The 23330-nt window shown below is 42.5% G+C and overlaps 2 protein-coding genes across 3 annotated transcripts; both read left to right on the top strand.

The window, feature by feature from the left end:
• Positions 1–2378: 2378 nt before the first annotated feature.
• slbp2 (stem-loop binding protein 2) lies at positions 2379–5710 on the top strand. The gene is made up of 8 exons (XM_035781394.2): positions 2379–2522; positions 2804–2938; positions 3519–3596; positions 3773–3856; positions 4065–4211; positions 4448–4615; positions 4695–4851; positions 4936–5710. Exons 1-8 carry the CDS (start codon positions 2473–2475, stop codon positions 5113–5115), a joined length of 999 nt encoding a protein of 332 aa, XP_035637287.2. The 5' UTR covers positions 2379–2472; the 3' UTR covers positions 5116–5710.
• A 1664-nt stretch (positions 5711–7374) lies between these two features.
• On the top strand, positions 7375–22976 carry fam53c (family with sequence similarity 53 member C). 2 transcript variants are annotated; one of them, XM_035779632.2, is made up of 6 exons: positions 7375–7863; positions 11106–11216; positions 11596–11836; positions 12004–12061; positions 19850–20694; positions 21682–22976. In XM_035779632.2, exons 3-6 carry the CDS (start codon positions 11762–11764, stop codon positions 21955–21957), a joined length of 1254 nt encoding a protein of 417 aa, XP_035635525.1. In that variant the 5' UTR covers positions 7375–7863; positions 11106–11216; positions 11596–11761; the 3' UTR covers positions 21958–22976. The 2 variants fall into 2 exon arrangements, with proteins under 2 accessions (XP_035635525.1, XP_052385359.1); XM_052529399.1 differs by lacking the exon at positions 11106–11216.
• Positions 22977–23330: the final 354 nt, after the last annotated feature.

Genomic DNA, 23330 nt, shown 5'->3' with positions numbered 1-23330 from the left:
GTTACCTTACCACAGCCACAAAGTAAAAATAGGCTATATCGTCAAATTTAATTAATTTAGTTGTGAGGTTGTCATTTGGGGGCCCAATTTAAGTTTAGGGTTAGGCATAAAGTCTTAATTTAAGTTTATCGTTAGGCATAAAGTTAGCAGATTTTAAAATGGGGTAAGATGGGGTGAGAGCCCCGCCAATGCCTAATAGCTGAAACAAAAAAGCAAAGCTTGGAGAAACATTTTTGGCCATGCTTAGGGTAGTAAACTATAAAGGAAAGTAAATGACTACAGTTTAAATGTTAACATTTATTTTTTAGGAAAGGGACAGCTAATAGAAGATTATGCCATAGGGTTTCATAGAAGTGTCCCTATTTAAAAAATAGTAATAATACAATTTTACCTATTTTGCACATAAATTATCTTTCTTCTTTCACCTTGCATTCTAAGAACTCAAACATGTATCTTTGCCTCCATTGTGAACAGTTAAACTAAACTCATTATCATTTGAATACGGAAAGATTTTATATCCCAGCAGTCTTTAAAATGAATTCAAGAGCAAAAGGTTTTCAATAGTTTGTAATATTTCTATTTTTCATTTGGAATATAACTGATTAAATGTTGATTAAACACACACACACACATTAAGCATTTTTTAACAATAACTTAACACAATGGCATTTTCCCAGATTTGTTTATTGACACAGAGGTCACAAATGAATCCCATCCCAGTTAAATTTGAGCATAGCTCTTGAGCCCACCTTTGACACTGCTGGCACCGTATCCAGTCCCCACCGGTAACAGAGAAGAGCTCGTTTAGGGTGTTTGTTGTGGTTTTGGAACCTGGAAGAACCTTTTTCAGTGGCACCATAGCTTTCTGCTGTGTCACTGGTTTCCTTTTCCTTTTGCTTTCTTAGTTTTCTCAAAGTTGTTTTGCCTTTTCCTTCAGGAACCTCTTGTGGGGTGAGGCTGCCAGGACTAGCTGACTCAGCCTTTATTTTCCTAGGACTCGCCTCCTGTATCTTGGCCTGGGGGACAACTCCAATATGACATCTGCCGCTGTTTGTTGTTGTAGAACTGGTACTGTTAACAAAAACAAACAAACAACAACAAGAATTCACGAGTATTGGTTCAATAAACAGTCCAATCCCTAATCCCTCTCTATGCTACTTTATGTTTCCTAAAATGAGTGCAAACATGTATTTTTCTTACCAACATTCAGAGCAAGTTCACTGGAGACCTGTGAGTGTTGAGTAGGCTGTGGGGTGGAGGTTGCGGCGGATGTTGATGTTGTGGCAGAGGTTGCTTGTGGGATACGGATGGATAATCCTGTGTGCCGCTTCATAAAACTGTAAAACCAGTCTATCCATGTCAGTTTAACCTGGCCCCTATTCTAACTCTGACCCCTAACCCTAAATAAATGGGTGACCACTAACCCTGACCATAAATGGGTGAGATGCCCCACTGGAGGAGGGGCATCTTGTCCCCAACATACTAACCTAACATATTACTACTTCACTAAAAAACAATCAACATTTTTCTCTCTAAACAAGTGGGAGAATGATCTTAAGGTTTCCTTACATGTACATTTAAAAAATAATGATGGATCTAACTTCCTTGGATTATATCTATAACTTTTTCTAAATTGCAATTTAAATTATAAACTTTCCTCAAAATCATTTTGATGGAATTATGGAACTGAATACATTTGTAGTTGATCAAGGAAGTCTGAGGAACTGTTGATTATTATTATTTGTATTTTTTTTTACATCATGTGGTTTTTGTGAGAATTTACAGGGGGGTGGGGGCTCATTTTACCCCAGGGGGCATCTAATCCCATATAACTCTATATTTGGACTTGTATGACATGGCAGCCTTCAATGCAGGAGTCTTCTGATTTATCTATAAAGAACCTTGCGTTCTAAATAACTAGCCCTACTCATTATTATTTGTAAATCAGTCAGTCAGTCAGTCACAATTGACCAACGATACATTACAGATTTGTTCCTCTCGAACAAGAAATAAGAGTTTTAGCCATGATTATGGTCTTGTTCCCCTGCTCAGATGTTGCATGCGTCAAAACATTCGACTCTGTCATCGACTGACAGATTTCTCTAACATATGGTCCTTTCATGACGCACCAAAGTTATAGCAAACCCCTAAAATAGCAGAACACAGGGAGCAGGGAACAAAATGTTACTCAGTCAATATTCAGTAGTTTTAAACTACACATGATAGAATGACAAAAACATACAGACATCGGCTCCATAAATGCACCTTGAAACGGGTGTTGGTGTTTGGGGGAAACATGTCGTTCAGAACAAACCGTTATGCAACGTATCAAACGTTCAATCGAACTGAACGCACCCAAGATAGGGCATGTGCCACACCCCTGCAGCCCCGCCCTGATGGCACCTGGCGTTCATTTAAAACCTTTCCTTGCAGCAATGGAGAATTTACTGCGTGGCTGCAGCCAAATATATCATGTCAACAAGCGTCGAATCCGCATTTCAAGGTCCATTTATGGAGTCGAGGTCTGTATTTTTTTGTTTGTCATTCTATCACGTGTAGTTGACATCGTCTCTACATTGAAGATGATTAGGTTATGTTTCTTATGTGTATGGCCGAAAATCCCATCATCATAAAGTGGCCGACCACCACTAGATTATTTTATCTGGTACTAATTACAACAAGGTCACGTAATTGATTCTGAAATTGTTTAGTCTACGCTCAAAGTTATGTTAAGTGGTATAATTTTAACAAAAACGTTTCACTTATTGAATAATATTTTTCTTCCTGTGTACTGTTATTTTAGGGGTTGGTCAATGCCTCTTTTGTCTGGCGTTCCAGCGCTGCCCCCTGGCTTCAGGTCCAGACCACCTTCTTATCCAAGCAGCCCTGAACCTTGGCTTCTCCCAGGATGTAGCTCTGTGTATGACAGTCTGGTCAGGTACATTTCTTTTGTTGATTGAGCATGACAACAGTCAACCTGAATTTACCCAGAGAAACTGTTTTTGGCCAAAATGTCTGGTTTACTTGTAGAGAATATTTGACCTGCAGAAAATGAAAGGCAGCGTGCTAACCCAACTACCTTCTATGCCTTTCCCTAATATTTAACACTTACCTGAACCTTACCTGAACATCACTAAAACTATCTTTAATCTAACCCTTGTTCCTAAACAAAACCATAATTATGCATAATATGTAATGTTTGTTCAGCTGTGCTAAAGTCAACCTATTCACTGGTTACTTATATTTGGGTAGCCTAAGGTTAGTGTTGGGCCAGTAACCAAAAGGCTGCTGGATCGAATCCCTGAGCTGACAAGGTAAAAAGGTTCTGCCCCTGAGTAAGGCAGTTAACCCACTGTTCCCCTGGTGCTGAAGATGTGGATGTTGATTATGGCTGCCCATGCACTTCTGTTTGAGGGGTTGGGTTAAAATCTGAAGACACATTTCAGTTGAATACATTCAGTTGTACAACTGACTAGGTATCCCCCCCCCCCCTTCCTTTATTTTCCTGTTCCTTTCAGTAATACAGCCCCAGCCATGCCCCCCTCCCCCATTAATGGAGAAAGAGGACCTGCCCCTGCTATGCAAAAGCTGCGCAGGTATTATTCATTACTCTGGTATTCCAGCCTTGCACCTCTGCTCTAATGACAGTTGTATTTGTTAGTGCACACTAGAGCATTTTTGCAAAGGAAAACATTTAGGTCAGTTCTTTCTTTCCTGATTTGTACTTTGATTACTCTAACCTGAACTTTTGTCTGATTGCTTTTCCTATCAGGTCCTCCATCCTTGAGCGCTGTATCCTTAGGATGTCTACTGCAAGTGTTGCTGTTGGAACGGAAGACATGGATGGTGTCAGGAGGTAGGAATCCACTCATTTCTTTTGTCAGCCTAAAGAGCACAGTTAAGGACTCTTTTATATGACTGAGGAACGGAGGCCCTTCAATCAGATGACTTGAACCCTTTACCATTGCTCTTTTGAAATGTATAACATTCTCTATTTAGATGGGGAATTCCCATGCACTATTTCAAGCAATGTTAGTAGAAATCCTGAATGCTTGTTTTTCTAGGTCCCAGGCAGGGATGCGTTTGGCCCCACGAAACCTGGATCCAGCTCACATGGAAGGCAATGAATCTGTTCTGAAACGACGGCAGAAACAGGTTCAGTACGGCAAGAACACCTCTGGCTACCAGAATTACCTGGAGCAAGTTCCCAAGTATGACAACTGATTATTCTATTTATTTATTTGCTATCAGAACAGGGCACAGTAACTAGGTTCTAATGGGTAACTAATGGGTAACTAATGGGTAACTAATGTCCTGTAAGAAAAGCCCTAAACACTTTTACTGAACTATTTATTGGATGAGACCTTGGCAACTCAAAAGTTGGCTATAAATGTAAGTCTCCATGTGTAGGTGGAATATTTATTCATCTTTTTTTTTCTGATACAAGGCGTTTGAGAATCCCTGGGCTGCACCCATCCACTCCAAACAAATATAGAAAGTACAGCCGCCGATCCTGGGACATGCAGGTTCGCCTTTGGCGGAGAGCTCTGCATGCGTGGGACCCTCTGTCTGAAGCTCATGGAGAAGTGGAGGAACAAGACCCTCTTGACCAACTGTAGGCATTGGGTGTTTTTACATTTGTAATAGTATTTGCTTGTCTTAAGTTGACCTGATCAATTCTTGACTATATGCAGGCAGGGGTTGCTTGAGCAGATGAATTGTGAGCTATATGAAGACTATAGTGGTAAAGAGAGGACCAGAGGGATGCTGTCAAACTCCAAAGCCCCCTTCTCCTCTAAACCTCCAGTAATGTCATTCAACAGTCCCTGGATGTTTCCCCATGGATCTCAGGTGTGTCAGTTTTACTCTCTTCTTTAGTAGGTGTTGTCTTGTATTTGGAGATGACTGTACAGACTGTGACTTGCCTCTCTTTAGGTGGATGTGTCGGGTCCTCAGGTGCCATCCTCCCAGCCAGGCTTGGGGTATGCCTTTAGCAGTCATCTAACGGCTGATGAGAATGTGGTGGGATGGCTAAGATTTCTCCTGGAAACTGACCACTCCCGCGATCAACAGGCGCCCCTGCAGGGCGACCGGCTACTGTGGAAGCCGTACTGATCATTGCTGTCAGTCACAGCGGTAGATCTTTTGGGTATATCCTAATAGACTTGCAGGGTTGCACTGGGTGTTGTGCTGACTATGAAAGGGATGATTGCTGTAAAATATTTACCACTTTTGGGTTCACTTTTTACACTTTGGTTATGGTTTTGTAGTGCACATTTTCAAACTGCTTCACAAATCATGTACCTACATTGATGTCTATTTGGACCACTGTAATGCACTTTTTGCACTTTATCACAATTCCATTTGAGTTTTCACTGCCCCATCCTCTAAAACTGGATTCTATTCTGACCTGCCTAAATTCTGTTTTCTCTCTAAGAGTAAAAATGTATTAGCTTTATGTTGCGTTTTGCACACCAGCCACATCACCATGTTCACCAGTCTGTGACCCAACTGACTGTCAGGCTCTATACGGTCTCATGCACCATCCTCTCCTGCCTACCTAGCTGTTTTTCTAAAAACAATGTCGATGGGGAAAATGCTATCACTTTGTTTAGTAGTTTTTTTTATTCCTTTTTTTTCTTAATTGTCTTTTTGTACAACCTGAGTACTGATGCAAAATGAAATTAATAAAGATATGTTCCAAATTGAATATGTGGAAAATTGACTCTTGTGGGGAAATGGCTCCAGGATAGAGTTCAGTGTGTCAAATCGGAGGGTCTGTTGTCCGGACCTCTGGCAGTCTCTATGGGGGTGCCACAGGGGTCAATTCTTGGACCGACTCTCTTCTCTGTATACATCAATGAGGTCACTCTTGATGCTGGTGAGTCTCCGATCCACCTCTATGCAGACGACACCATTTTGTATACTTCTAGCCCTTCTTTGGACACTGTTGCCAACCCTCCAGGCAAGCTTCAATGCCATACAACTCTCCTTCCGTGGCCTCCAATTGCTCTTAAATACAAGTAAAACTAAATGCATGCTCTTCAACCGATCGCTGCCTGCACCTACCCACCTGTCCAACATCACTACTCTGGACGGCTCTGACTTAGAATACGTGGACAACTACAAATACCTAGGTGTCTGGTTAGACTGTAAACTCTCCTTCCAGACCCCCATCAAACATCTCCAATCCAAAGTTAAATCTAGAATTGGCTTCCTATTCCGCAACAAAGCACCCTTCACTCATGCTGCCAAACATACCCTTGTAAAACTGACCATCCTACCAATCCTCGACTTCGGCGACGTCATTTACAAAATAGCCTCCAATACCCTACTCAATAAATTGGATGTAGTCTATCACGGTGCCATCCGTTCTGTCACCAAAGCCCCATGTACTACCCACCATTGCGACCTGTACGCTCTCGTTGGCTGGCCCTCGCTTCATACTCGTCGCCAAAGCCACTGGCTCCATGTCATCTACAAGACCCTGCTAGGTAAAGTCCCCCCTTATCTCAGCTCGCTGGTCACCATAGCATATCCCACCTGTAGCACACCAGCAGGTATATCTCTCTAGTCACCCCCAAAACCAATTCTTTCTTTGGCCGCCTCTCCTTCCAGTTCTCTGCTGCCAATGACTGGAACGAACTACAAAAATCTCAAACTGGAAACGCTTATCTCCCTCACTAGCTTTAAGCACCAACTGTCATACCAGCTCACAGATTACTGCACCTGTACGTAGCCCACCTATAATTTAGCCCAAACAACTACCTCTTTCCCTACTGTAATGAATTTATTTTGCTCCTTTGCACCCCATTATTTTTATTTCTACTTTGCACATTCTTCCACTGCAAATCTACAATTCCATTGTTTTCCCCACTTTTATTGTATTTACTTTGCCACCATGGCCTTTTTTGCCTTTACCTCCCTTATCTCACCTCATTTGCTCACATCGTATATAGAGTTGTTTCTACTGTATTATTGACTGTTTGTTTTACTCCATGTGTAACTCTGTCGAACTGCTTTGCTTTATCTTGGCCAGGTCGCAATTGTAAATGAGAACTTGTTCTCAGCTTGCCTACCTGGTTAAACAAAATAAAAGGCCTCAACATACTAACTGCATTACGCCAAGCGGCCACAAGATGACACTATACGCTTAGGGTGAATCTTTAATTTTGTTTTACATGCTACACAATACCCGCCAATTTGACGCAAATGTATTGCGGGATGATCAGTGCGTCTCAGAAAGCCTAATATCAAAAGTGATCTATTTCAATGTTGGGCCCTGGCATTATCAGGTCTTATCAATTTGTCACGTAAACAACTGATCCTGATTTAGCGAACTACAAGTCCCAAACATTTTTGTCGGTTCAGTCCAATTTTTGCAATTTCCTAGCATGAATGACATTTTCCGCTTGCTTTTTATTTAAAGCATAAATTCCGAGCTATTTTAATGTTGACATATTTTTGTATGCACTATTGAATACTCACTGCTTGCTCCCACCCCACCCCCAACTGTAAATGTTATTTATGAATTCCAATCGCTTACGGGCGTGTGAATGTTTTTTTTTTAAATTGAAGACTGGATGAATTGCTTGTAGGAGATGTATTTTTCAAAGAGAGATGATATCTTTAGCTATTTGGCACGTTGATAATATTACATTTTATGTTCCAGATATTGGAATCGACGAATGGTCTGTTACATGTTATGCTTTTTAATGGGTCAATACATCGGAGACCCATAGCCGAACACTAGCGCGGCTGACTAGTCGGGAGCTGCACAGGCTACAAATTGGGTTTATCCTTCATGAGCAGTATTTAACCCGTGTGTGCAAGGCCTAAGGTCCGGTGGGCTTCTTGGTCAAGGTAAGAACGACATTAAATCAAGTAGCTGTTACAAAAAGGTATTGATACCAGCTCCGTTTAGTCAGAAAAATAGCTCACTGCATTATATTCTGCATGGCCGTGTTTTGCTAGCACGCGTCCTACTCAGCAGAGGTCCTCGGGTGTAGCAATAAATGCATGCAATAGCCTCGATAGCTAGGAATTGAATCAGGTGGTGGGGAGGGAGTCATTGTAATTGACTAATTTAAGGCCAACAAGCTTTGTTGATTTTAATGTTTGTGTTTGTCTGCAAATCGGCCTAATCAGTTAAATGGACGTACGCTGAGCTAACGTTAGCTTGCTAGCCATAGAAATTACGATTTGCTCTTGCGTTAACTGACCGGCTAGTTAGCTACCATAGCATCAGATTGTCACAGTGCGGGCTGGTTGTGGACCAAACGTTAAATCAACAACTCGCTACCAATGTTAGCGGAATAGCTAACGTTTAGTTTTTTATTGATGTAGCGATGAGAATGCTTAATATCACGTGAACGAGTTTAGGCCGACCTTCAAAACTACGATATAATAATTGTGAATGAAAAGCTACTATTGCGCACTGGATATGTTTATAATGCGCCAGTTAATGTGTTATCTACCAGCTACACCTATGTAGCCGTCATTCTGGTTTTCCAAATTGCCCCCCCCCTCTCAAACTGGCTATTTCTCAATCTGCTACATTGGCAATTTGATCATGCAGAAGAGCGTGCCAATTGATAGATTATGACAAGCTTGATAACATAAGCACCATACACAAACGTACATATATACGGCTTTTGTGTTGTAGATATGTGGTTGTAAATCAGTGGCCTTATGGTACACACTTAAATGTATTGTGAAATGTAATGTTTTTCATTGTGTATATAAGTTAATTGCCTTCATTTCGCTGGACCGCAGGAAGAGTAGCTACTGCATTGGTAGCAGCTAATGGGGATCCATAATAAATAGAAAAATAATTAGCAAGATTGGACCTCAGTATGACCCTCTTTCAAATATACATATCCATCATTAAAGGGATACTTACGGACTTTGGTAATGAGGCTCTTTGTTTATCTTCTCCAGAGTCAGGTGGATACCATTTTTATGTTGGTGTCCAGTATGAAGTAAGAGTAAGTTTTGCGAGCCAATGATAACTAGCGTAAGCGCAATGTCTGGAAGTCTATGGGTATCTACTAGTGCAATATCTGGGTATCTAAGTCTATGGGTATCTACTAGTGCAATGTCTGGAAGTCTATGGGTATCTACTAGTGCAATGACTGGAAGTCTGGAACTAGTCAATATCTGGGTCTATCTACTAGTGCAAAGTGACTGTGCAAGTCTATGGGTATCTACTAGTGCAATATCTGGAAGTCTATGGGTATCTACTAGTGCAATGACTGGAAGTCTATGGGTATCTACTAGTGCAATATCTGGAAGTCTATGGGTATCTACTAGTGCGATGTCTGGAAGTCTATGGGTATCTACTAGTGCAATGACTGGAAGTCTATGGGTATCTACTAGTGCAATGTCTGGAAGTCTATGGGGTATCTACTAGTGCAATGTCTGGAAGTCTATGGGTAAGTCTGGAAGTCTATGGGTATCTACTAGTGCAATGACTGGAAGTCTATGGGTATCTACTAGTGCAATGTCTGGAAGTCTATGGGTATCTACTAGTGCATGTCTGGAAGTCTATGGGTATCTGGAAAGTCTGTCTGGAAGTCTATGGGTATCTACTAGTAAGTCTATGGGTATCTACTAGTGCTGTCTGGAAGTCTATGGTATCTACTAGTGCAATGTCTGGAAGTCTGGGTATCTACTAGTCTGGAAGTCTATGGGTATCTACTAGTGCATGTCTGGAAGTCTATGGGTATCTACTAGTGCGATGTCTGGAAGTCTATGGGTATCTACTAGTGCGATGTCTGGAAGTCTATGGGTATCTACTAGTGCGATGACTGGAAGTCTATGGGTATCTACTAGTGCAATGACTGGAAGTCTATGGGTATCTACTAGTGCAATGACTAGAAGTCTATTAGGGTATCTACTAGTGCGATGTCTGGAAGTCTATGGGTATCTACTAGTGCAATATCTGGAAGTCTATGGGTATCTACTAGTGCAATGTCTGGAAGTCTATGGGTATCTACTAGTGCAATGTCTGGAAGTCTATGGGTATCTACTAGTGCGATGTCTGGAAGTCTATGGGTATCTACTAGTGCGATGTCTGGAAGTCTATGGGTATCTACTAGTGCGATGTCTGGAAGTCTATGGGTATCTACTAGTGCGATGTCTGGAAGTCTATGGGTATCTACTAGTGCAATGTCTGGAAGTCTATGGGTATCTACTAGTGCAATGTCTGGAAGTCTATGGGTATCTACTAGTGCAATGTCTGGAAGTCTATGGGTATCTACTAGTGCAATGTCTGGAAGTCTATGGGTATCTACTAGTGCAATGTCTGGAAGTCTATGGGTATCTACTAGCATGCTAACAGATACCACAGGGTTCCAGTTCATTGAGCTCGTCAGCTTGTAGTCCTAAATAAGGAATGATTTATCTCTGGTTTGTTCAGCCATTCCTATGGGGAAAGAATAGGGTTTTGTAATAACTCAGACATTATTGTTGTCGTTGAACACCGGTTTATGAGATCTTATATGTTTTGTTCTATGAGATATTAGTCAGTTAACATAACCTTCGTGAATTATGAAGCCTTTATGAGCTTTATGTTGTGCTTTATTACATACATGCTTCAAAATTCACAGAAAGGGACGTTAGCTGATGAAGATTATATCGTAGAACAAAACGTACAAGATCTCCTAAGCCTGTTTACCACAGACCTTATTTTCAGTGTTTATCAACAACAACAACAAATAAAATAAACTTCATTTTCTCCATAGACTTTGTTCAACAAACCATGGTGGATTTAGTGCCTACAAAAAGACGCCATTACTATTGCTCTCTATTGCCATATACTTCCAGTCATGACGCTAGCTGTAGTTAACTTTCTTCAAACTGCACACAGAGAAATAAAAAATGGCATCCACAAGTTTATCTGACTCTGGGGAAATAGATACATTTCCTCATTGCCAAAATCCCAAAGTATCCTTTTAAGGTTACTGGTTGATATATTCGTTTTTGGTTAAATGTTCTGGTTGTTGGACATGTGCGTAGTGATAAATGATATCTGGAATCTAGGGGACGTCTATAACCTTAACCCTTACCTTAACCATTTTACATTTTAATTTCAAATGGGATAGGGACGTCCCAGGGATTACGGATAGCGTGGACTGTTCAAGAAACCCAGAGTGGCTTCATCAGGCAGGTCAGCCCTGAACAGCAGGCACCTTGAGGCTTCATGCTTTCCCCAGGTACCTGTCACCATTATTTCTGCACTCACATAGTGTGTGTCTGAACACATGTTAATGTGCATGTTTCCTTAAGGGTTGTTCAGTGGTTGAGCATCTCAAAGTCGGTCTCCATCTTCTAGGTCTGGAGACTTTTGACAGAGAAAGGGATGGGTCACCACCAAAGTCAATATGGCAAACTGTACAGAATATGATGAAAATGGGGTTATTGCAAATGTCCTAAAACATTTAGAGATTTTCCCATTTAAGAGGCACCACCACCGGTTTAAACACCTGCTCCTGTTTTGGAGTTTAATGAAGGTGACCCTTGCACTGCCTTTTCCTGTTGAGAAGACAAAAGTGGTAACAGGGCTCCTGTTGTGTGTCTGATTTCTCCCTTCAGGTGAGCTGACTACAGTGATGAACATGCCCCAGTGAGACAGGGCAGGGCAACCTGGCCCAGAGGAGTACTGGAGGTGCCAGAATAGCTTGGCTACTCTCAATCAGACGGACGAACACAGAGGGCCCCCCCCTAACCCTCCACCTCCCCTACTCCTCGCAACCATGCCATGGTCACACTGATCGTCGAGCGTCTGCGCGAACATATTCTGGACGGCAACACTCACAAAACGGCCCTCAACGTGGTAAGGTTTCTTCACTTCTGTGTTAGCCTATGACTGCTTGCCTGCCCTTGTCTTGACTGTAATATAGTCCTCATGTTTAGGACCGTTTATTTCCCCTGCTGTCAGTTTGTTTCTGATTGGTATTTTCTGTGCTGTGGCTCCTCTAAATGAACATGTATGTCTTCCAGTCTCTGCTGGACCCCAACAACCTAGGAATTTGCTGGCCTACAGATGGATTGATGCCTGGTGAGTATGTACAAGTATAGCCACTTAGCCTGTGATTTAGCAATGCCTTGCATTACGCTTTGTAACTTTGGCTTTGTGCTGTGCCATGTTGACACTAGCACAGGGTAATGGGGGGTGAATTCCAAATTACAGAAGGGAATTGGTTGTTGAAAGGAGTATATGAAACATTTTAATAGGGCAAACAACTGTTAGAAAACAACCCGACAACCACCCAGTAGCCTATTCACAACCAATAGTCATCTAATTTCACCTTGTTTCAAAAAATAAAAAAGACTACTTTTCATGTTAATTTGCAGAGACTTTTGAAAAACAGTTGGGTTCTGTCAATTGCTCTGTGACAGCACTGGGGGAACCACTCGCTAAACTGGTGGCATAGAAATCGATACAACTGAGTGTACTGGCACTGCAAACATTGCACAAATGTTCAGCATTTTAGCTCATGTAGTTATCCTAGGAAATTATTTTGCACCAAAATGTTGTGACACAATAGACCAGTAGCCAAATTACATGTCACAACGTTTTTGATAATTTACAGATGTCCTTGTCCTTCAATAGAGTGGTATATGGATGACGAGATGATTTGCAAGGTGCATGCCTATTCATCATTGAAATATGCTGATCATAACCACTGTAATATCATAATAATAACACAGTCATTTTGTAATGTAAAATATGAGACGCAGGGATGGATTGATCAGGGGATGTTCATTCATCAAACAACCCGTTAGCTGTCCTACTCAATGCCTATCCTGGGGAGTAGCGTAGCTCCAGAAGGCTACTGAGAGTGCACAGTCATACGGTCTGAATGCTAGCTGACATTGTCTCATCTTTAAAAAAAACATGCCATGGTCTCTGCCTAAACTCCTTGGACTAGCCCATTATTCAAGCCATTATTAGAGCGAGAGAGAGAGAGAGAGAGAGAGCGAGAGAGAGACAGAGACAGAGACAGAGACCCACTAGGCACGGGGGCTAGAGGTACATTCATTTTCCACCTCTCAAAAAGAAGGCTACTGCTAATAAAGTTAAATAGACTGAACAACAGTACTATGGTGCCTGGTGAAGGGTTTCCTTCTCCACGACCCCTTGTTTTATATACACCCCAAACAGGAAACCACATTATGCGATCTATTGCATGCATGTATTTTAGGCGGATCATGCAAAGGAAATCTTCTAAAAACAGAAACTACAGTTGGCAGAGATGATTCCTCAAAGCCTCTACTTGTCAGCTACCGCTATATACACTACATACTTGTATTTGGTATGATTGTCAATGTCATCTTCATAGCATAGCTGTCCCCTTCAAACAGTACTTTCCTTGTCAGTTCATTATCTTAGAGCCTACTTTCAGGAAAGGAAGGTGCTTTAATATGTTATTTTTGGGTCTGACATACGCTGGTGACTTTGATTGGTGCATTTACGGAGGTGTATGTATGTGTGTGTGTGAGTTAGCTGATTCTCTCTAGCCTATACACTCACCGGACAGTTTATTAGGAACACCATCTAGTACCAGGTCGAACCCCCCTTTGCCTGCAGAACAGCCTGAATTATTCGGGGCATTCTACAAAGTGTCAAATGTTCCACAGGAATGTTGGTACATGCTGACACGATGGCTGCAGATTGGACGATGCTACATTCATGCTGGGAACAGCCCGTTCCGTCTCATCTCAAAGATACTCTATTGGGTTGAGGTCTGGGGACTTAAAAAAACTATATATATATATATATTTTTTTTTTCACCTTTATTTAACCAGGTAGGCCAGTCGAGAACAAGTTCTCATTTACAACTGTGACCTGGCCAAGATAAAGCAAAGCAGTGCGACAAAAACAACAACACAGAGTTACACATTGAATAAACGAATGTACAGTCAATAACACAATAGAAAAATCTGTATACAGTGTGTGCACATGAAGTAAGGAGGTAAGGCTATTGTATTTAACCTTTATTTAACCAGGTAGGCTAGTTGAGAACACCTTTATTTAACCAGGTAGGCTAGTTGAGAACACCTTTATTTAACCAGGTAGGCTAGTTGAGAACACCTTTATTTAACCAGGTAGGCTAGTTGAGAACACCTTTATTTAACCAGGTAGGCTAGTTGAGAACACCTTTATTTAACCAGGTAGGCTAGTTGAGAACACCTTTATTTAACCAGGTAGGCTAGTTGAGAACACCTTTATTTAACCAGGTAGGCTAGTTGAGAACACCTTTATTTAACCAGGTAGGCTAGTTGAGAACACCTTTATTTAACCAGGCAGGCTAGTTGAGAACACCTTTATTTAACCAGGCAGGCTAGTTGAGAACACCTTTATTTAACCAGGTAGGCTAGTTGAGAACACCTTTATTTAACCAGGTAGGCTAGTTGAGAACACCTTTATTTAACCAGGTAGGCTAGTTGAGAACACCCTTATTTAACCAGGTAGGCTAGTTGAGAACACCTTTATTTAACCAGGTAGGCTAGTTGAGAACACCTTTATTTAACCAGGTAGGCTAGTTGAGAACACCTTTATTTAACCAGGTAGGCTAGTTGAGAACATGTTCTCATTTGCAAATGTGACCAGCAATAAATAGGCCAATAGTGGTGAAGTAATTACAATTTAGCTATTTACACTGGAGTGATATATGTGCAGATGAGGATGTGCAAGTAGAAATACTGGTGTGCAAAAGAGCAGAAAAACAAATATGGGGATGAGGTGGTTGGATGGATGGACTGCGCAGGCCACTCAAGTAAACTGAACTCGCTGTTATGTTTTTTCACTCCTCAATTGTACAGTGATCGCGTGCCCACTAGAGCCGCTTCTTCTTGTTTTTAGCTGATAGGAGTGGAACCCGGTGTGGTCGTCTGCTACAATAGCCCGTTCACGACAAGGACCGACGAGTTGTGCGTTCTGAGATGCCGTTCTGCACACCACTGTTTTCACTGCAGTGTTATTGGTCTGTTTGTCTGTTAGCTTGCTCGTTCTCCTACCACCTCATCAACGAGCTGTTTTCACCTACAGGACTTCTGCTGACTGGATGTGTGTTTGTGACCCGCCTGTTAGCTTGCTCGTTCTCCTACCACCTCATCAACGAGCTGTTTTCCCCTACAGGACTTCCGCTGACTGGATGTGTGTTTGTGACCCGCCTGTTAGCTTGCTCGTTCTCCTACCACCTCATCAACGAGCTGTTTTCCCCTACAGGACTTCCGCTGACTGGATGTGTGTTTGTGACCCGCCTGTTAGCTTGCTCGTTCTCCTACCACCTCATCAACGAGCTGTTTTCCCCTACAGGACTTCTGCTGACTGGATGTGTGTTTGTGACCCGCCTGTTAGCTTGCTCGTTCTCCTACCACCTCATCAACGAGCTGTTTTCCCCTACAGGACTTCCGCTGACTGGATGTGTGTTTGTGACCCGCCTGTTAGCTTGCTCGTTCTCCTACCACCTCATCAACAAGCTGTTTTCCCCTACAGGACTTCTGCTGACTGGATGTGTGTTTGTGACCCGCCTGTTAGCTTGCTCGTTCTCCTACCACCTCATCAACGAGCTGTTTTCCCCTACAGGACTTCCGCTGACTGGATGTGTGTTTGTGACCCGCCTGTTAGCTTGCTCGTTCTCCTACCACCTCATCATCGAGCTGTTTTCCCCTACAGGACTTCCGCTGACTGGATGTGTGTTTGTGACCCGCCTGTTAGCTTGCTCGTTCTCCTACCACCTCATCAATGAGCTGTTTTCCCCTACAGGACTTCCGCTGACTGGATGTGTGTTTGTGACCCGCCTGTTAGCTTGCTCGTTCTCCTACCACCTCATCAACGAGCTGTTTTCCCCTACAGGACTTCCGCTGACTGGATGTGTGTTTGTGACCCGCCTGTTAGCTTGCTCGTTCTCCTACCACCTCATCAACGAGCTGTTTTCCCCTACAGGACTTCTGCTGACTGGATGTGTGTTTGTGACCCGCCTGTTAGCTTGCTCGTTCTCCTACCACCTCATCAACGAGCTGTTTTCCCCTACAGGACTTCCGCTGACTGGATGTGTGTTTGTGACCCGCCTGTTAGCTTGCTCGTTCTCCTACCACCTCATCAACGAGCTGTTTTCCCCTACAGGACTTCCGCTGACTGGATGTGTGTTTGTCGCTCCGTTCTCGGTAAACCCTAGACACTGTCATGTGTGAAAAGCCCAGGAGGCCGTCCGTTTACTGAGATACTAGATCCGGCGAGCCTGGCACCGATCATAACACGCTCAATGTTGCTTAGGTCTCTAGTTTTTGCCCATTCTAAGTTCAATCTAATATTAACTGAATTCCTCGAAGCCTTTCTGCCTGCTTTATATAACAAGCCACATGACTGTCTGTAGGACCGAACCATTTTCTTCAACGGGGTGGTGTACCTAAAAAAATGGCTGGTATGTCCATTCAGAAAGGCTACTTCAGGAAACTGTCTGGACTCCATCTCTTTAATAAGACTGAAACGCTCCTGTCATTATGTAATCTTGTAAAAGGCGTGTTTTCAGTTGTTTAGGCTACATTACTTCCCTCAAAATGGCGTTCTCTCTTTGACGGACATATGCCATCGAATGACCTCAGCAGCTGTGTTTGTGACGAATATTTAGGGAAAAGAAAAAACCCATCATACTTCGTTTGAATGGTTTTGTGCATCAAAATAGGTTCTGTATAAAAAAAATATGTACATACAGAAAAGCCAACAGACAAGAACATATCTCTTTTATTTTGACTCAGTTAAATGTTGTCAATACGAAAATGCGACCAACCTGGCATTTCTTAATTTGTTGATTAATATTTCTAAGTAATAACCTGAATAGTAATGATAATAACGAAGTGTAATGGCTTGTTTCAAATAGGTTTTTACTAAGAAGCATATCCTTGTAAACAGAATTTCTGACAGAAGACGAATGTCTGCTGCAACGAATTAGATCGCGGACATTTCTTACTGGAGAGGGTCACTGCAGACCCAATGGATCGTGTGTCTGTGACAAGACCATCGAAGTTTCGTCTCACGTATGGATAGAGCTGTGCTGGAGATGTTCTTCAGAACCTCCAAGATCATCTGGTGGCGGCAGCCTAGACCAGAAGGGCAAATGACAAACGAGTAAATTGTTTTGTAATCGGTAGCTAGCTAGCAATTTAAGCTCTTTTTTTCAAATGAAGCAGTGTTGTTCAGTTTGTGATCGATTCGGCCGTAACGGGGCTTACTAGTACCACTACAAGCCAAGCTAGGCAAGTTGAGCTTGTCAGCTGTGTTTGCTATACCTAAAATGTACTGTAGTCTGTTATAGCTAGCTTTGTATCTTTTTAGGATCAAAATTGGAGAAATGTTTTGATGATGACGAAGAGTACAGGAATTCATTTGGATGGAGAGTAAAGGAATGATTCATATTCATTTTTGAGTAACTATACCTGTGTGTTGTAGCTAGCTAGCTGATGTGTGGTTGTGAGATGTGTTATGTTCTGCATCGTGTTGCTACAGTAGGAATACAGACAGAACACAACGATTGCCCATGAAAGGCATTTTTTTTGTCATTATTTTACAGACAATAGAGTTTGGTGGCCTACAGATTATTTTTGGAGTTCTATGTGGAGAGACGCTAGGCACAGAACACTGAATATCTTTGCCTGCGTGTGTTGTTGGGGGCCATTAAAGCAATTAATCATTCTGTAGCTCAGTTGGTAGAGCATGGCGCTTGTAACGCCAGGGTAGTGGGTTCGATTCCCGGGACCACCCATACGTAGAATGTATGCACACATGACTGTAAGTCGCTTTGGATAAAATCGTCTGCTAAATGGCATATATTATTATATTATATATTAATCCCTCACACGATGGACAGTATTGTTGGATACAAATAAATTGATGTCTTTAGACGAGATGTGGAAAGTCCATAACAACAATCTCCCCTTGTTTCAAAGTGACTCCAAACACCTCATTGCACCCACCAAACACACCATATGCAAATATTCCCGTTTTAAAACTGTAGTATACAAAACTCAGTATTAGGAAGGTGTTCTTAAAAGTTTTGTACACTCAGTGTATGTCATACAACTGTCCCTGCATACTGCTGTGTAAACTCACCTCGGTCTCCAGAACAAAATAAACTTGGTTTTGAATACAATCCAAGTCTACTTATTTGCTACATTGACTAATCTGTTTTATTGAAACATGTTTCCTTGCCCACAAATTAAAGTGTAAATGATACACCAACTACCTACATTTGTTTTCGCATTAAAGATTATTGTAGTTACTTCCAAATACATTACATGAATATCACAAATTCTTCATGAAGTTGGAAGTCAACACTTGCTTGGTTTCTGATGCAGCTGGAATTGTTTAGTCACTTGTCAGTACACTTGTAAATAAGATTCTCAAAAATAATAATAATGTTTTAACTCAATTATATACATATGTACTAGCAATATCTAGACCACAATGCAGTTGTGAGCATACTTTTCATTCTGTATTATACTACAACATCAGTCTTACTGAATATGGATGTTGTGTTGGCAGAGTCCTGAATGTTCATTAACTGGTGAACCTTGTGTTGGGCAATGGCAGCTGGTCTGGCAGAACTTCATGAGCTCCTTGACCTTGGACTCATAGACTGTACACTTTGGCTCTTGCCAGCCCTGCGCACTCTTTTCCTCCTCTGAGTCAGATATATATTTTTTTAACCTTTATTTTACTAGGCAAGTCAGTTAAGAACAAATTCTTATTTTCAATGATGGCCTAGAAACAGTGGGTTAACTGCCTGTTCAGGGGCAGAACGACCGATTTGTACCTTGTCAGCTCGGGGATTTGAACTTTCGGTTACTAGTCCAACGCTCTAACCACTAGGCTACCCTGCCGCCCGTCAGATGATGTTGAGCTTGAGCTTGAGCTTGTTTCTGGCTGAAAGCTTTCATCCACTGGGTCCGATGTGTTTATTTGCTCATCATGGAGTCATGGAACAAATTTAGCAAAGGTGACTTACAGTAGGTCCTGGTGCTGAGCTTGATATTGATGCCGCTGCAGATGTTGATGGGATCGGACTCTGTAAATACAACACATAAGCCAGTGCCTTTAGCCTCAGCAGTAGATAGTTAACTAGCTAATGGTTAGATATGGTCCGATAGGCTGTAGCTACATCAGGTTACGTTAGCTACATCAGGTTATGTTAGCTAACGTTAGCTTGCAAAGTTACAAATCACATTGCCAGATAGCAGCTGGCTAATTACATTAGTTTGCTTTGAAAAGTCTAGCCAGCGAATTATGAAACCTAGCTAGATTTTGGTTTAGATAAACAACTGTACACTGAACAAAAATATAAACGCAACATGCAACAATTTCAAAGAATTTACTGAGTTACAGTTCATATAAGGAAATCAGTCAATTGAAATAAATTAATTAGGCCCTAGTATATGGATTTCGCATGACTGGAATACAGATATCCCAGTCTGTAGTGACTCCGCAACACTGCGATGCAGTGCCGCAGACCACTGCGATGCAGTGCCTCAGACCACTGCGCCACTCGGGAGGCCTGGAAATTCTTGATTATTAACATATTATTGGACATATACAGTGAAAGACCAGCGATGAAATGTCCCTTTTAAAGGGCTAAGTCCACTGTGTTTAATGCATACCAGCTCCCTGTAAAAGTTGAATCATGATACCGCTTTGCATTTTTCTCTCTGTTGGTTGTTGTCAAGAGCAAACTGCAACTACATTGCATCAGGAATGAATTGCCTTTTGTCCATTTTCTCACAATTTAATAAAATGAATATTGACGGTAGTTTGTATTAATGGTATCATCTTTCTTTCTCCTCACAGAGAGCAGTTATTGGCAGTTCAGCCCTCCCTCCAAGCCTGGCCTGCAGGGTGTGCTGAGCTCCAGTTTCCCCCCCGGCCCTGTCCCTTTGGTTTCCCCCGAAACCCACCTCCCAGAGGGGGAAGCCCTGCACCGGCCCCTGGTCCCAAGCACCTCAGTAACGGACCTGTCTTTTCCCGGTGCACCCCCTCCCCCCCCGCCACCCCCCAAACGCCACTGTCGCTCACTGTCCGTGCCAGAGGACCTTTCACGCTGCCGTTACACCTGGCGGCCCAGCGCGTCGAGGGTCTGGACACCTGTGAATCGCCAATGCCACAGTGGAGGGGGAGCGGGGGGGCCTTGTCCGCTTCGTGCTCCTAGCTCGTCTCTAAACTCCTCTCTACACTCCTCTTCAAGCCCCACATTCTTTAGCCTTGCTCTCTCCCCTGACTCCCCACTGCCCTGGAATTTCCCATGGGACCCAAGTGACACTGCTGGAGGAGGCGCCTGCTGCTGTTTCTTCCCCTCTCCGTCGTCCTGCTCATCCTCTCCCTCCCCGCTCCACCCTCCCCCTCCTCCGCAGCGACGCTTCTCGCTGTCCCCTGTCCTTATCAGAGAAGCTGCTGCTCAGTTCCTGCCCCCGCCTCCAGTTCCACCCCAACGTGCAGCACCCCCTCCAGTTGTGCCTGCTTCGCCCTCCTCTGCCTGCAGCACCCCGTCCTCTCTTCGACGAGCCATCCCCCCTCAGCTCCCACGCTGCCACTCCCAGCCCTGCGACCTGCTTCTTCTCAAACCGGGCCTGAAGCGACGGCGTGACCCAGACAGACCATTTGCCCGGCCAGTACTGGATTTCACCAAGATGACTCAGGTAAACAAAAGATAACCGCGGGTCAGCAAATGAATAGAAATGGTTGCCGTATGTAGATTGGTGGAACATGAAATCTTCTAGCCAGAGGAAGGTTAAGGCTTAAAAGGCATCCTTGTTAAGCTTGTCAAACTACACAGTTTAACCGTACTGTAACAAAGAAACATTCCAATTCATCAGTGAGATGGACCATTCATTTTTATAACATCAGTAGACATACATGAGGCGAAACTGTCACCCAGACCACACCTGCCTTCTTGTTACCCGTTGTCCCAGGCCACAGTTGTCTCTTCTTCTACCCCCCATGCCTTAGGCTCAGCCCTTGAGTTTGGGTGATTGGCAGAGTTTCAATGGCAGCTCACTGTTGTACTGTACACCAAGACTCACTCTGGAATTTATTTGCATATACTTTGCATGCAGCTGCTGAATGTCTTTGAGAAAGTCTGGCTTCCCGTGTTAGTGCTTCCAGTCACCCCCTGACATAAAAAAAATACTAAGAATACTACACTAAGAAGTTGTTAATTCCACCCTAAACATGTACATGTGGTATATGTAAAACAGTTGTGTTCTGAGCTAAGTTTGGAATAGTCTCTTTCAAAAGCCACAGTCATTTGAAGAGTTTGAGTCGGGCACACGAAACTAGGCTAAGACCTCTACAGTATTTGTCAGTTCAGCCCAATATATTCAATTTGGCGATACTATCACAGTTAATTTTCAGGGAGATGTGGTATCATATTACTCTTGTTTCTACAGTTTGTCACATTTTAACTGAAAAACTAACTTTGGCGCCCATGTTAAAAGAATCACACATATTATGTATGATGGGACATTTTTCCACTTCCTAGCCAGTTATATCAACTTGGTTTCATTTGATATATCTATTTCTTAATTGTAAATAGAGTCCTGAATTTCAACTGCTCTTGTATTTCTAGAGGCATGATAAAATGTGTAAACAAGGCCTTGTTTGATCTCCTATTTGTGTCTTTCCAGACTCGCAGTACCGACCCCTTGAGTTATATGGAGCGTGGGAGGCTGGCTTCTGGGGGGGACGTTTGCATGGGCCTTGAGCCTTTTTGGGGGGATTTCAGAGGGTCATGTTCACCAGCAGAGGGGCTGGGAAGGACGAGCATTGGACCTCTAAGCGAGAGTGATGAGGAGGGTGAAGAGGGGGAGGAAGAGGAGGACCCTGATCGAGAAGAGTGTCAGCCGAGTGTCTTTGAGAGGGATTGTACAGAACTAGATTTGAGCCTAATTGAAGAAAATTAAAATCTTGTTAATTGGAGACTGTTTTCCCCCTCTAGCCCCAGCATTCAACACTCCACCCCAGCCCTGCTCCGCTTTCATCAGCAGGGCTCTCAGGAACACGACTTCTCTCTCATGGGATGAGCTTGGGTGTATATATATAATCTCATTGACAACAGTCATGAATTGCCTACTACCAATAAGAACAATTCATGCAGGTAGCCATGGATGCGGTCTTTCCATCAGAGTACATTCCAGAACCAGTTGCTGAAACATTCTTGTGAATAATCTGAATGCTGGAGATGCCAGCTATTCCCGTAGTGTGTGTTGAATGGCTTCTTAATGCGCCCTCAAACAGACTAGGATGGAATGTTAGAAGACTAACAACCTTCTGGTCACTTGCTTTCTTTTACATGACTTTCCTCTCGATTGTCTTTTTCGGTACAGTAGTAAGAATAGACTTTCTTGAATGATGGTGATGAATTGAATATCTGTGTTTTGTTAAGTTTGATGCAGAAGGGCAGTGTGTCATTGCAGTTTTATTCCTGCGGTCCTTATATTTCCTGGTAAACAATCCACATGATTCAGCATAAGCCTTAAGAACAACTTTTTTTCTGTAAACAAAAAAAAATACTACTCTGAAAATGAAATGAATTGTGTAGCAGTTGATATTAGTCCTTTTGTTATTTATTTTCTGCTGTTTTCTTAATATTTCTTATCTCTAGGACTCGTCCTCTGAATATAGAGATGTATAGACATTGATAATGAATGCACTGTGTTTGACAAGTTAAACAAAACCTAAAAATGGGAAGCAACCACTGAGGGCACATTGTAATATTGTATTATACAGCGATCATTTTGTTGAAAACAAGTTATGTGTAAAGCTGGTAGCTGACAGACCCGGGGAAGGCCATTGCTGTCTTTTAGAGATGTTTTTTATTGTATGTGTTAAAAAAGATGGTGATTTCAAACTCAGTTTGTGTATAAATAAAGTTTATTGGAAATTATTTTACAAGGAAAGGAAACAAAGAGTCTGAGCTTTTTTGAAAAGAGTACGGGGAAGGGCTTTTCAACTGCATGTGATCTAGTCTTTAACATTTTACTTGTACTTATTTTAAACACATTTATATATCATATTCCCTTTGATCTCAAGCATGTATTGTATGTCAGGTATCTGTCCTCATCCACCATAAATGAGTGGCCCCCATCCCACTCGCCACAGTACAGGGAATAGGAAGGCAGGTATTTTAGTGGGTTGGGGCGTTGGGCTAATAACTGAAAGGTCGCTGGTTTGAATTCCCTAGCCGACTAGGTGAAACATCTGTGCTGTATATCGTGGATAAGAGCGTCTGCTAAATGACTCGAATGCATAATGCTTTAGCACTGTCCACTCGGCC

The sequence above is a fragment of the Oncorhynchus keta genome, chromosome 11 (genome assembly GCF_023373465.1).
Source record: "Oncorhynchus keta strain PuntledgeMale-10-30-2019 chromosome 11, Oket_V2, whole genome shotgun sequence".
Classification (NCBI taxonomy): domain Eukaryota; kingdom Metazoa; phylum Chordata; class Actinopteri; order Salmoniformes; family Salmonidae; genus Oncorhynchus; species Oncorhynchus keta.
Note: the sequence above shows the minus strand (reverse complement) of the source record. Positions and strands in the feature narration are given on the sequence as shown.